Here is a 12,796-nt window from a genome sequence, read left to right on the forward strand (position 1 = left end):
TGTGTTTTGAAATTAATACACTAATTATTTTGAACACCACTGTACTGGAGTTCAGTTTATCCACTGGGCATGCTGTTCCTGAAGTTCAAATTCCCTCAGCAGATATTCAGAAGGTATCTTACATAACTGGTATAAATAAGGTCATGTCAGGTCCAGAATCTCTGTAACCTCCACCTACTTAATTGATGAAATGCCTGAATTCCTTAAGTGTGTTTGATAAGGAGAATATCTCACCATCACTTACTTAATGGTATGATACTGGTGCATGCTGTGACAAAGTGTTCCTTTGTATGTAGCAACAAGCATATATTATAGGGAAGATAACGTCCTTATTCACAGGGAGGTCAGTTTGCTTCTGAGGGTTTGAGACTCTATTAAATTGGAAGGTACGTGCCTATATGTGCTCACAATGATGGTTAACAAACAAAAAGCAGCCAGGAGAAAACATACCCTTGATATTCAATATATTGATAATCAATATATGCTGTTTTGGTTAGCCACACCAAAATGTAGTGGCTAAAAACAGTTTATTATAATCCCTCACAATTCTTTATTCTGATGGGGCTCAGCCAGGCAGGCTTCTGCTGGTCTTGATGGAGTCGTCATATACTGTATAGTGCAGTCAGATAGCAGCTGGGGCTGGAATCCCCTGGGGCATGACTAGGTGAGCTGGAAGGGCCAAGATGGTTTCTTCACTCACATGTCTGTGATTTTGTTCACATAATTTCTCTCTCCACTTGGAATCTCATCCCCCAGGACTTTTCCCCATGGCCTCTCTTCCCATGAAAAGTTTAAACTTCTTACTTGACTTCTAAGAGAGTAAAATTAAAAGCAGTCGGATTTTTTTTAAGGTGGAGACCTGACATCATGTCACTTCCAGCCTCCATCCACAATTTAAAGCAAGTCATAGGGCCACCCTTGATTCAATGTCAGAAAACTACATAATATTAGGCGTGGGGGTAGTGATTTTTTAGGCGTCATCTTTAAAAACTAGCTGCCAGATATACTCCAACTGTGAACTAGTAACTCCAATGGTTAAATTTAGAACTTAAACCATAATCCCAAAAGAATCTGGATATTTTCTAGCTCAAACGCGGAATATAATCAAGGGAAAGTGAAAAGAAGAGGAAAGAAACCTCAATGTGATGAAAGGTTTTGAAACATAGGTACTTCCTTGGGCCTTGCAAACTTGGCAGCTTAGATCACAGAGAAGAAGGTGAAATAAATGGGTCATTGCATTACCATTATCCAAACTCTGTGTGCTCAGAAGGCTTATTTGATAATGCTTATTTCAACTCTAGAGCAAATATTATAATTCTGACAATTTCAATCATATATGGAGGGTTGTGTTTCCAAAGACAGCAAAGAATTCAGACATGGATGGAAATGTAGAAGGGTTAGTAGAATGTGAAACCAATGAGGGGGGTGGAATAAATAGTAGGTAGGAGATCCTGGCAATAAAAAGGAATCCCTGGCACCAGGACAGGAGAGAAAACCAGCATTATGTTTTCTGTTCCTCTGGAGCGTCTTAATGTCTAGTAGCTGTGCCCACACAGCACAATATGTAAGTGTAGAGAGCAAGGCCTAAGGTCTTACGTGAAGACAATCGCATTTCAGTGTTTGCCAAGACTGGAAATCTGCTTGACATGAGCTGTCTGAGACCAGGGTTCTCTATTTGTTTGTGTGCTGAACCACCATTGAATGCCAAATAGCTTTCCTAGTGTTTATTTTTCTTAAACATGTTCAGACTCTTCTGATATTGTTCTACTCCCTTTGAAAATACTCTACAGGTGGCTGAAATAATATACTCCCAGGAATTGCAGTTTTGTAAAAGTAATTTCATTCAGTCTAAACTCAATGGAAATTTGTTGGTTAACAAGGAAATACCAAATACTTTATAAACTCTTTGAGGGCAGCAGCCATGTCATATATAACTTTGGTATCTCCTACCTCTTGGGTTCATTGTCTACCTTCTGGGATGTAGTAGTTTTAATAAGTAACTCAAATTGTTAAACAATATACTCTTTGCCCTTCTTTGAGTCAGAAATGTTATTTTGTTTCTCCAAGTTTCATGTCAGGTTCATTGTAAATAATTTCTTCTAAGGCTTCTTTTTCAGTGTGCAGATCATTTTACAGGCTTTTCCCATAACATCTGAAAGGGTTTAATTCAAGTTGAAGAACCTTGCTTCAATTACAAGCAATTAATTTAGGCTTCACTTATCTCAAGGAATATTTGAACATATAAGTTTACTGATAAATCCTGGGAATGTTCAAATTATGCAACCTAGAGAAAGTAAGTTGAGTATTGACCTGCTATAGTCAGGGGTGTGTGTGTGTGTGTGTGTGTGTGTGTGTGTGTGTGTGTGTGTGTAAGAGAGAGGTTTTTTGAATGAAATAGAACCACCACCGCTGGCACTACTTCACCTGGTTTTGCATAATATCAAGAAGCTAGAAACTGAAAAGCAGGCTTGTTAAAGTTATACTATTAATACAGAAGAGAAAACAAAACCAATTTATTCTTTTTTAAATCTTTAAGATGTCACAACATTCCTGTTTTCAAGAACTTTAAGTTTTGTGGGCAATGATTCATTTTTAAGTAATTGTTTTTCATGTAAAATGTAATGTATATTCATCATTGATTGAAAACATACTTAAAGTGACAGAAAAATAAAAATCATTCATGATCCTACAACTATTAATATTTGGTGAACAACTTCCAACTTTTTTCCTAGGCACATGTTTTTACAGAACGGATCCCTTCTATACTACACAAACTATTTTATAACTTTTTTAAAATTCCACTTTTAAAATTATATCCTTAGTACGTGAAAAGAAACCTATAAAGACGATGGCATGTTGAAGTACTGCAGTGTTCAAGGACGCCATCTGTGGTAGAGTGTGTGAGCTTTGGTGGGAAAAGAAAGGTCTTGGTGGGCAGTACTGACTACTCTCCGACCAAAAGAGACTTCTTTGCCCTTGGCGTCCTGAGCCTTGCCAGACTGTAAGCGCGTGGGAGTAAGTGGAGGGCGTTCAGGGTGACTGGGAGCACGAGATCCCCGCGCGGTCCACACTTCCCCTGGGCAAGTCCCATAGCCCCAGCCCCGGAGCGGACAGAGGGCAAGAGGGCAGTTCGCGGTGCGCGCAGCCGGGGCCAAGGCGTTAGCCCCCGCCCCCGGCTGGCGCCACTCTCCGTGGGTGAGGTGAGATAAAGCGGGCAAGGTTCTGCAACTCCAAATCAGGGAGGCGCAGCTGCGATACCAGCGCCTTAGCCGGGTCCCCCGCCGCGTTTGTTCCAACTGTTTAAACTGTTTCGAAGCGTCTGACCCCGAGAGACCTTCGGCAAACAACTCCCAATCTCTCGGGCGGAGAGTGTTAGCTTTATTTGCGGGAAGGGCACACGGAGCGCAGGGACCTGGTAGCTCATGCAACCCTCCTCCGGCACCGCAGCCGCCCACCCGGCCCCCGGCCCCGGCCCCGGCCCCGGCCCCCGGCCCGAGGCCCTCTTCCGCCCCCGGACGGCGAGCTTCTTGCGTCAGCCGGGGCGGGGGTGGGGGATTTTCGGAAGCTCTACCCGTGCGGCCAGTCGGGGAAGGAAAGGCCCGGGCTCTTGCCCCGCCCTCGGGGGGCGGGAGGCGTGGCGGGGCTGGAGCCCGGCCGGCGATTAGGGCCTGGTCGCGAAGAAGCGAGTGCCTGGGAGCCCGCAGGAGCCGCCGCCGTCAGTGCCGCCTGGTCCGCGCCGCGCCTGGGCAACCCGCACAGGACCGCCGTCGGGGAGCCTCAAGCACGGTCCCCAGCTCAGCATGATGGACTTGGAGCTGCCGCCGCCGGGACTGCAGTCCCAGCAGGTGCTGCCCCAGCCCTTGGCCCCACTGTAGCACCAGGATGGGGGCGGGGGCGCGAGGGAGCCGCGGTCCCGGAGGAATAGCAGCCTCCGGCTTCTCCTCCCGTCTGTGGCTGGAGCCGGGACTGCCGCGGCCGCACACTGGAGCCGCTGCCTTAGTGCCGCGGTGGGGTGGGAGAGCGGGCACCCAAGGGGCCGCGAGGGGGCTGGGGACGCGCCCGGGTGATCCACTCACCAGGTGCCCGCCGCCCCAAATGGCGACTGGGTGAGAGTTTGGGGCTATGGCCGCATGTGTGGAGCGAGTGGGGCGTCTCTGGCTGCGGAGCCCCAGCTGGCCCCCCAAGTTTGAGCGGGCCCAGAGGCTGCAGGGCAGGAGGGGCGGACGCTGGCAGTCTGAGCCGGCGCAGCCCGGCCCGGCCCGGCCCGACACTTCCGGGGCTGTGCGGCTCCCCCGCCTGGGAGCCGGCAAAAATGTGCCTAGTCACGGGGCCGCTCTTGGGGGAGCTGAGGTCTCCTCCGGCTGGACTCGAGCCACTTCTCTGCCACCGCTGTCCCCGGCTCCACGATTGCACCAGCTGCAGCGTAGTTTCCTCACCCCGCGGGGTCTGTTACAGATACAGGATTCATGTGCCCGAGGTTTAAAAAGAAAGGCCAATATTCAGTACATCATAGTTTGGAATGAAGAAAGGTTTATTGCTCGAGAAGGCCTAGAACTGGGCGAAATAATTCTCAAATCCATTCAGGCATCGTTTACTGTCAAGAGAAGGGAGGAGGGGCGAGGCAAAAGGGTGTGTAGGGGGGAGGGGGCGTATACAGGTAGGCATCCAAAGGTGCCCTAGTAAGAGCACTTTTCCAAATCCCTGTGTTCCTGGTAGACCCCTGCTAATTAATCTGAGTCTGGTTCTGGAGGTCTTTGTATGTATTTCCCCACCTCTTCTACTGATAAAGGGGTTCCTCAAGCAGAACCCTCTAGTTAACTATCAAAACTGTAGCAGGAGCTATTAGCCTGAAGGCCATTAGAGAGAACGGAAACATTTCACTCCGTTACAGGCCGCCCAGAGAGCTCCTTTGTCCATCCATGAGGTCGTTCTCTTAGGCAGCTTGGCCAGAAAACCCAGCCCCAGGTGCGGGGCAGAGGAGGTCCCCAAATGCCCAGTGCGTTACTATGCCCCGACGTGCGGCTACTAAACCGGGCCTCGCACAGTGGGAAAGTTTCAACTGGAAGACCCCTGGTCAGGTCCCAAGGCGGGGAGGAAAAGGCGGGGCAGGGACTCTGAGGTTGGAGTCAGCCGCGCCCCTAGCTTCTCCATCCTCCCACGGTGCCTCCTGGTGGCGCACCCCGCGTGCGTGGCCTTGGCCTTCGTGACAGTGGCCGGTTGGCTGTCAGGGCGGCCCTCGGTTGGCCCTTTCCTGCTTTATAGCGTGCAAACCTTGCCTCGCCGGAGCCAAGGGACAAGTTGGAGCTGTTGATCTGTTGCGCAATTGTTATTTTTTCCCCAGGGCGGCTTTGTCTTTGGATTTAGAGTTTCAGAATTGCAATTCCAAAATGTGTAAGGCAGGATACTCTGTTTTGTGCTGTCAAGGGTAAGAGTTGCGAGTGTAGATTAGAATTTCTGTTGCTTTTAGGCTTTCGTATCTTATATGGTTTTCCTTAAATGTTTGAGAATTTGCCTCAGTTTCTTAGCATGCTGCTGCTTTTATAAGAAACGAGGATGGGACACCTGTGTTTCATAGTGCTTTGCTATGAAGTTCTGTAAATTGCTAAAAACGTGAAAATAAGTTTCTGGTCATACTTTGTTGGGACTTTTAAAGGAGTAGATGTTTATATTTCCTTTTTTTGTAATTTTTTTTTGTAATTTGGTTCAAGGAAATGTGTAACTTATTAAGTACAGTAAATACCTAATGTTTTAGACTGATCTGAAGACCTAGAGTGAGGTTTTAATTTACTGACAATGTATTGTGCTTTTGTGTTTTTTTTCCCTTTAAAACCGTTTGTCTTGAACTTTCCCCCAGTAATGATTGTGATTGTATTCCTCTGGTTCTCACTGGTATGAAGAAGTTTGCTTTCAGATTTAACTGCTTTCAAGAGTAATCTGTATGGCCATGTATACAGTAATCTATATGACAAAAGGATATATGATGCTAATGGACTTCCGTTTTCCTAAATTCAGGAGTTGAGGCCTAGAACTCTCCATTTTTACATTTTTTTCTCTTTTCTGAGTAATTTAACATTCTATATACAGAAGTGCATAAAGGTTATATACTTTCTCATTTAAATGTGAATTTTCTAGTTATGTTTGATAACTCCTTTTCTACCTTTGTAATCAGACATCAATTAGCATACTTGAAGACTATGAAAAAAGAAAATGGAGTAAAATTTAGAATGAATTTCATATCTATAACTGATTCATATTAAATCATTGTAGTTGGGAAAGATTTGAACAAAGAGTCAAAATGGATTCTGAACTTTTTTTGTCAAAGAAACTCCAGGTATGGTGTGGTATTAGGGTATGTTTTTCACCCTCTGTGCAGAGGAGGTGTTGATGAATAAGTTGGTAAGGAGAATCTTAGATTCTTTATCTCCTATAGGTGGAAGGAACCATCCCTTACTCATTTCAAGGGTGTCTTGGAGAGATAAAATGTGTGAGGGATGAAACTGATCTTGGACTAGCCTGATAAGATTATTTTAAAAGAAAAATAGGACAGGCCTCTCATCTCCTGAATGAATGTTAACCAGAGAACAACTTTCCTTTTTCGATGTGAAAAATCTCTTGAGAGACTGTGGAAGCAGCATGTAGGCATGAGTACACAACTCACATCAGTCTTTCTGCATTAAGAATAACTTGGGCCATTTTGGAATCTCTCCTTTTTAACTTGGGTTTTTATAAACAGTGTTGGGGAAAACAAAACCCTGTCTGTCTTTAGGATTAATAGGAAGAGTTAGAAGCCAAATACATTAGTTTTCATAATATTTATTTTTTATTCAGGATGAATTACACTTACAAAACTGCACGAGGAAAGGAACGATCTATAAATTGATAAGTACTACCTACCCCCCCTTGGGAATTGCTTCTCTCTTTGCTGAACAAATTTATTTAAAGAGTTTTGCATAAATAACATTTCCTCTTTAATTTTTCCTTCATCTGGCATGGTTCAGTATCTTAAACTTGGATGCAGGAAGAATTTGGCAGTAAGATGATAATAGATGTGTTATTGGTCACTTACTTGCATGGGAGGCAGTGCGATAATGGCTTCATATGCATAATTTCACAGTAATACCATGGGAGATTCTATTATCTCTAGTTCCCAGGTGAGAAAAGAGGCATAGAGAGGCCAAGAGTTCTGCTTTAAAGTGACCCAACTATTAAGCAGTACAGGTGGGATTCAAATCTAAGTAGTCTGACTCGGATAGCACTTAATCACCACTTCCAAACTGGACCAGGACTAGTTAGGTTTTGAACAGGAGGAAAACCTCACACTTTAAGAAAAACTGGGGAAAAGAGAAGCAGGAACTAAAGATATTATTAATTTAATGTAATAGTTTTTAAAATTTCTGGGATTTCAGCAGTGTCTTAGATTCTGACTCATATTTTTCAGGGACAGTTTCCTTTTTCTTAATGAAATCTCTTAGCTACTGGAGTCTTTGTTCACCTTTGTTTGCCTTGTTAGTTAGAACATTCTCCTGTTCTGTTGACTCTTTCTTTTGAATATGTATCTTTATTATCAAAGTAAGTTTGATAGTAAAGATACATATTTATGCCCTGCCTGTGTGGCTCAGTTTGTTGGGCATCCTCCCACGTACTATAAGGTTGATGGTTTGATTCCGGGTCAGGGCACATACCCGGGTTGGAGGCTCCATCCCATTATTATAGTGTATGTTCTACAATACTCATTTGTCACAAAGCCTCATATGTGAAAGTATTTTTGTGTGTGAGTGTGTATAAGTTTATTTGACCCAAACTCTGGTAGTAGTAAAAACAAATCCAGGACATAGGAACGATTTAGAGCACCAAATCTGTCTTTCAAAGGCCCTGTTGATAATTGATTTGTGACTCATTATAATCTATCAACAGCCTGTAATCTGAAGGAATATACACTGAGTGGCCAGATTATGATAATCTCTGAATGCATAATAATCTGGCCACTCAGTGTGTGTGTGTGTGTGTGTGTGTGTGTGTGTGTGTGTGTGTGTGTGTGTATTAGAGGCCTGGTGCATGAATTCATGCATGAGTGGGTGAGTGGGGTCCGGCCAGCCTGGCCAGGGGGAGGGGACATGGGTGGTTTTATTATATAGGATATACACTGAGTGGCCAGATTATTATGCGTTCAGAGATCATAATAATCTAGCCACTCAGTGTATATCCTGGCCAGTGTGGCTCAATGGGGGTTGAGCGTAGACCCATGAACCAGGGGGTCACAGTTCGATTCCTGGTCAGGCCACATGCCAGGGTTGCAGGATCAGTCCCCAGTAGGGGATGTGCAATTATTCTCTCTCATCATTGATATTTCTCTCACTCCCTCTCGCTTCCTCTCTGAAATAAAAACATATTAAAAAAAAATATATATATATATATAATTTTTTTTGGCAATTTTAAGTAGTCATTCCTCTCTCACAAGCTTAGAAATAGAGACTTTGGGGTCTGTGGTATCAGGGGCATACTGAGGGAGATCCTAACACTCTCTCTCTCTCTCTCTCTCTCTCTCTCTCTCTCTCTCTCTTTCAAATTAGAGAAGAAAAATATCAGAACGTTTTGGCTTTCAAGCCTCCTGAATCTAAGAGTTTTTACTTTCTGCATTAGACAATTCTCTTTAATGGTCTCTAAAAATCTCTCGATGCTTCTCTTATCTATGTATCTTTTTTTTTTCTCTCTACAACTAAATTTTAAGTTCCTTGAGAGCTGAGCGTAGAATTTATATTTCTCACTCTTTTTTTTAACAGCTTTATGAGATATAATTCAAATGCCATACAGTCCACCTGTTTATAGCAGACAGTTCAATGATTTAGTATATAGAGAGTTGTACAGCCATCACTACACTCAATTTTAGAACATTTCCAACATCAATCCACTGCCTCCTGCACACCCACTACCAGTCATCATGGCTTAGTAGTTGACCATGGACCTATGAACCAGGAGGTCACGGTTCGATTCCTGGTCAGGGCATATGCCAGGGTTATGAGCTCAATCTCCAGTGTTGGGCGTGCAGGAGGCAGCCTATTGATGATTCTCTCTCATCATTAATGTTTCTCTCTCCCTCTTCCTCTCCCTTCATCTCTGAAGTCAATAATATATATATATAATTTTTTTTAAGAACCCCATATCCACTGCAGTCATTCCACAATTCTAACTTTCTTAGTCCCCTGTAAGCACTCATCTATTCTCTGTATCTATAAAGTTGTCCATTCTGGATATTTCATGTAAATGGAATCATATCATATGTGGTTTTGTATGACTGGCTTCTTCTACTTAACATAATCTGTACAAGATTTGACCATATTGTAGCATGTCCAATCCTTTTTGTTGCTAAATACTATTCCATTGTATCGATACACAGAATTTTATTTATCCTCTCATTAGTTGATGAATATTTGGGTTTTCACTTTATATATTTCTTTTTATTTCCTATAGCAATGGTTTGCTGTCTATTAGAATTAACTTTAGTATTTTAAAATACTGCTGCTCAGACCATATTCCTCATTAAATCAAAGTCTCTGGGGATGGGACCCAGACAACAGTATTTTTTTCAAGCTACTGAAGGGATTTCATTGTGCAGTCAGATTGGAGAACCCTGCACAACCAATGCTTGGTAGCCACTGGTATTTATATAGTGACTTAGAAAATCTGGTTAGGATGTCTTACTGAAATCATGAAAGGAAGTGTTTTTATATTTGTTCACTGATCTTCACAGCCTTAAGAGCAACACCTAAATCTGAGAACTGTGTTTTAAGGTGCCTGGTGAATGTTTGAAATTCAGTAAATATAACTTGAGCTCTTTAATCCTTTATGGAGATTTGGATGTAATTTTTTTATCAAAAGGTTTTCCCCAAGTGGGTCAGTAGAAGTGTTTCATGTTTTGTCAGGAATGTGGCCTGTGGTAACCTGCAGTGTAGATTATTTGGGAATAGCATAGAAGAGGCAGTGAGAACAGATGTTTGGGATAGGTGTAGAGCCTAGCGGCCCGGATGAACTTAGCCTTACCCTAAGGAAGCTCTGTGCTCTGTATTTCCTTTAATATTTTTATTGATTTTTAGAGAGGGAGGAAGAGTGAGGGACACAGAGAGAGAAACATCGATGTGAGAGCACATCAATCCACTGCCTCCTGCACAACCCCTACCAGGGATTGAACATATAACTTGGGCATGTGCCCTGACTGGGAATCGAACCAGTAACCTCTTGGTGCATAGGACAGTGCCCAACCAACTGAGCCACAGGGCTAGGGCTGTGCTTTGTATTTATGAGCCTTATTATCTTTTCCAAATAAAAACTTAAATCTACAAAGCATCTTTTAGCAACTCAATTTTTTGATTCTTGATATCTACTTAGTAAAGTCCACTTTATATTCTGACCACAGAATGGCTACCATCTGTACTCACCTGAATGCTTTCTGGTTTACATATTTGGAAACTGGGGCTAACTTCTGAGTTGTTTTTGAGAGAGAAAGAGAGGGAGGGAGTGGGAAGGGGGAGGGAGCGAGACATCAAGATGTTCAGCACAGCAGTCCCACTTGAGAGACTTGAGGGTGTGGTTCTGGGCTTTTGAAGCTGGCTTAGCCCCACCTTGCAGACAACATGTGAACATGCCCAGAAGGGAGCTGCACCCTGTGCCAGCCAGCCAGGCCTTTCTCCAGTGTTGCCAAGCAGAGGTTGTGCAGCCCAACTCCAGTCTTGTCCCAAACAACCTCCCATTGAAGGAGTACATTTAATCTCCCCTGGGAAGCTGCCTGCTTTTCTAATTTGTCATGTTAATTCATCCCCTCCTATTGCTTTAAGATTTAAAAAATAGTATTCTAGCCCTAGCCGGTTTGGCTCAGTGGATAGAGCATCGGCCTGCAGACTGAAGGTTCCCGGGTTCGATTCTGGTCAAGAGCATGTACCTTGGTTGCGGGCACATCCCCAATAGGGGGTGTGCAGGAGGCGGCTGATGGATGTTTCTCTCTTATCGATGTTTCTAACTCTCTATCCCTCTCCCTTCCTCTCTGTAAAAAATCAATAAAATATATTTTTAAAAAAAATAAAAAAAAACAGTATTCTATTCCTTCACTTGTTCTTAATGAGTTTTGTGCTGATGATGAGCATGATAATTGTTCACCTCAAGGCAGAAGAATTTCAGTGTTAACAGTTAGGTTCTACGCAATACATACTTGTATTCTCTTTTTTAAAGGTTTATTTTATTTATTATTTTATAGAGAGAGGAAGAGAGGGAGAGAGAGAAACATCACTATGAGAGAGAAACATCTTTTGATTGCCTTCTGTATGTGTCCTGACCAGGGAATCAAACCCAACCTGGGTATGTGCCCTGACCAGGAATCTGCCCAGTCACCTTTTGGTGTACGGGAGGACGCTCCAACCAACTGAGCCTCACTGATAGGGCTATACTTGTATTTTCATGAATCATTTTCCCCATTAAATGCCCTTTCTTTTTTTTTGCTGGAATGTAGCCAACATTGAGGGTAGGTTAGTACCATTTTGGCCCTCACCCTCCAAAGTCTGTGTGAGAGGCAGCATTGATAATATTGACTGGGTATGTAGGTGGCCTATTGATAAGAGTATAGAATTTTGCTTCACTTCGGACTTGACATTCTTTTGTCTGCCTGCTTCAGCACAAAATTATATCAGACGTGGATGCAGAACCCAACCTATTCCCAGCCTAAGGGAATAGAGTACAGGGGAAAAGATCATCATGCTTTGTGCCTTCTGTGACCAGAATGGGAGCAGAGGCATGACATATGGAACTACACTCCTTCTTCAGGTGCTTGAGGGCTGACCTCTACTTGCCAGTTTGTTTTACAATACTGTAGTCTTGCTGTTGTGTTTTACAATACTGTAGTCTTGCTGTTGTGTTGTACAATACTGTAGTCTTGCTGTTGTGTGTAGAGAGTGTTGATGAAGCATCAATTTTTTTGACCCAGCAAAAAAATAATACTTTTTTAATCATTAAAATTCTGGTAATGAAAACCACCCAAAATTAAAATAGTCATTTTTTACTTAAAATATGAAAATAATGCAAGAAGTTGTTTTTATTCTTGGTAGTTCGTAATGAAACATAATTAAAATCTACATTGAGAAATCAACTCCAAAGGACAGGGCAGCTTTACCTTGTGCTGGTTGGGTCCTCCCCTCACCCCTGACCATGTGCTCCCTCCCACTGGTTCCCAAGCTGAGAGCAGGCCAAGAACGAAAACCGTCCTCTGGCTCAGATTCTTTCCTCTCCCCAGAGACAGAGACTCATCCTCTGCTGGGAACTGCTTTACCAGGCTGCACGTTTGGGAGAGGCCTAGCAGCTGTGAGGATGGTGACTCCGAAATGGGAGATTCCAGGTTACATTTCACTTGAAATGGGTTCTGCAATTAAAAGGAGAGGGACTGAGAAGAAAAAGATTAGCTTACAGGATTTCTTTTAATGAACCCAGGAGGAATGCAGCTTTTTGGGATTATTCCTGAATGCTAAAGAATAAGGGATTTCTTTACAAAAATTAACTAAGACAGTGTCCCAGCCTTAAGGGGCTCACTCCGTGTTTATCAAAGGGGGTGCTGCTAGCACGTGGGCTGTATGGATTCTCTTTGGAGTGGAGGACAGTCCCACATTGCAGGACATTTTACGACAACCGGAAAGTGGACCCATCTACCCCCATACAATTCTAAACATTCCAAAGTGGTGGCAGCAACCCAATGGAATCATTGTGATGCATTCACTTCTAGAATGTTACTGCTTGAAATCTTCCTTAATCTTATAGAGAG

The 12,796-nt window shown here is 43.4% G+C and overlaps 1 protein-coding gene and 1 long non-coding RNA gene across 7 annotated transcripts in view; one reads left to right on the forward strand and one right to left on the reverse strand.

Moving 5' to 3' along the window:
* LOC308248640 overlaps positions 1-4,285 on the reverse strand; it is a 30,906-nt gene extending 26,621 nt beyond the window's left edge. The window contains exon 1 of the long non-coding RNA XR_013960631.1: positions 4,077-4,285. This is a non-coding gene — a long non-coding RNA (uncharacterized lncRNA). The remainder of the gene's footprint in view (positions 1-4,076) is intronic.
* NFE2L2 (NFE2 like bZIP transcription factor 2) overlaps positions 1-12,796 on the forward strand; it is a 152,286-nt gene that overhangs the window by 115,513 nt on the left and 23,977 nt on the right. Inside the window, exons 1-3 of one of the 6 annotated variants that reach the window (XM_080668776.1) lie at positions 5,379-5,425; positions 6,829-6,883; positions 11,660-11,808. The exons of 1 other annotated variant lie outside the window; for it this stretch is intronic. In XM_080668776.1, the coding sequence (XP_080524902.1) occupies positions 11,740-11,808 (69 nt within the window). In that variant the 5' untranslated portion in view covers positions 5,379-5,425; positions 6,829-6,883; positions 11,660-11,739. Of the gene's footprint in view, positions 1-3,212; positions 3,846-5,287; positions 5,426-6,828; positions 6,884-11,659; positions 11,809-12,796 lie in introns of those variants that run through there. 4 more of the 6 variants (XM_080668779.1, XM_080668777.1, XM_080668781.1 and 1 more) reach the window with 4 other exon arrangements.

Source organism: Plecotus auritus, assembly GCF_963455305.1.
Source record: "Plecotus auritus genome assembly, chromosome: 5".
NCBI classification, from domain to species: Eukaryota; Metazoa; Chordata; class Mammalia; order Chiroptera; family Vespertilionidae; genus Plecotus; species Plecotus auritus.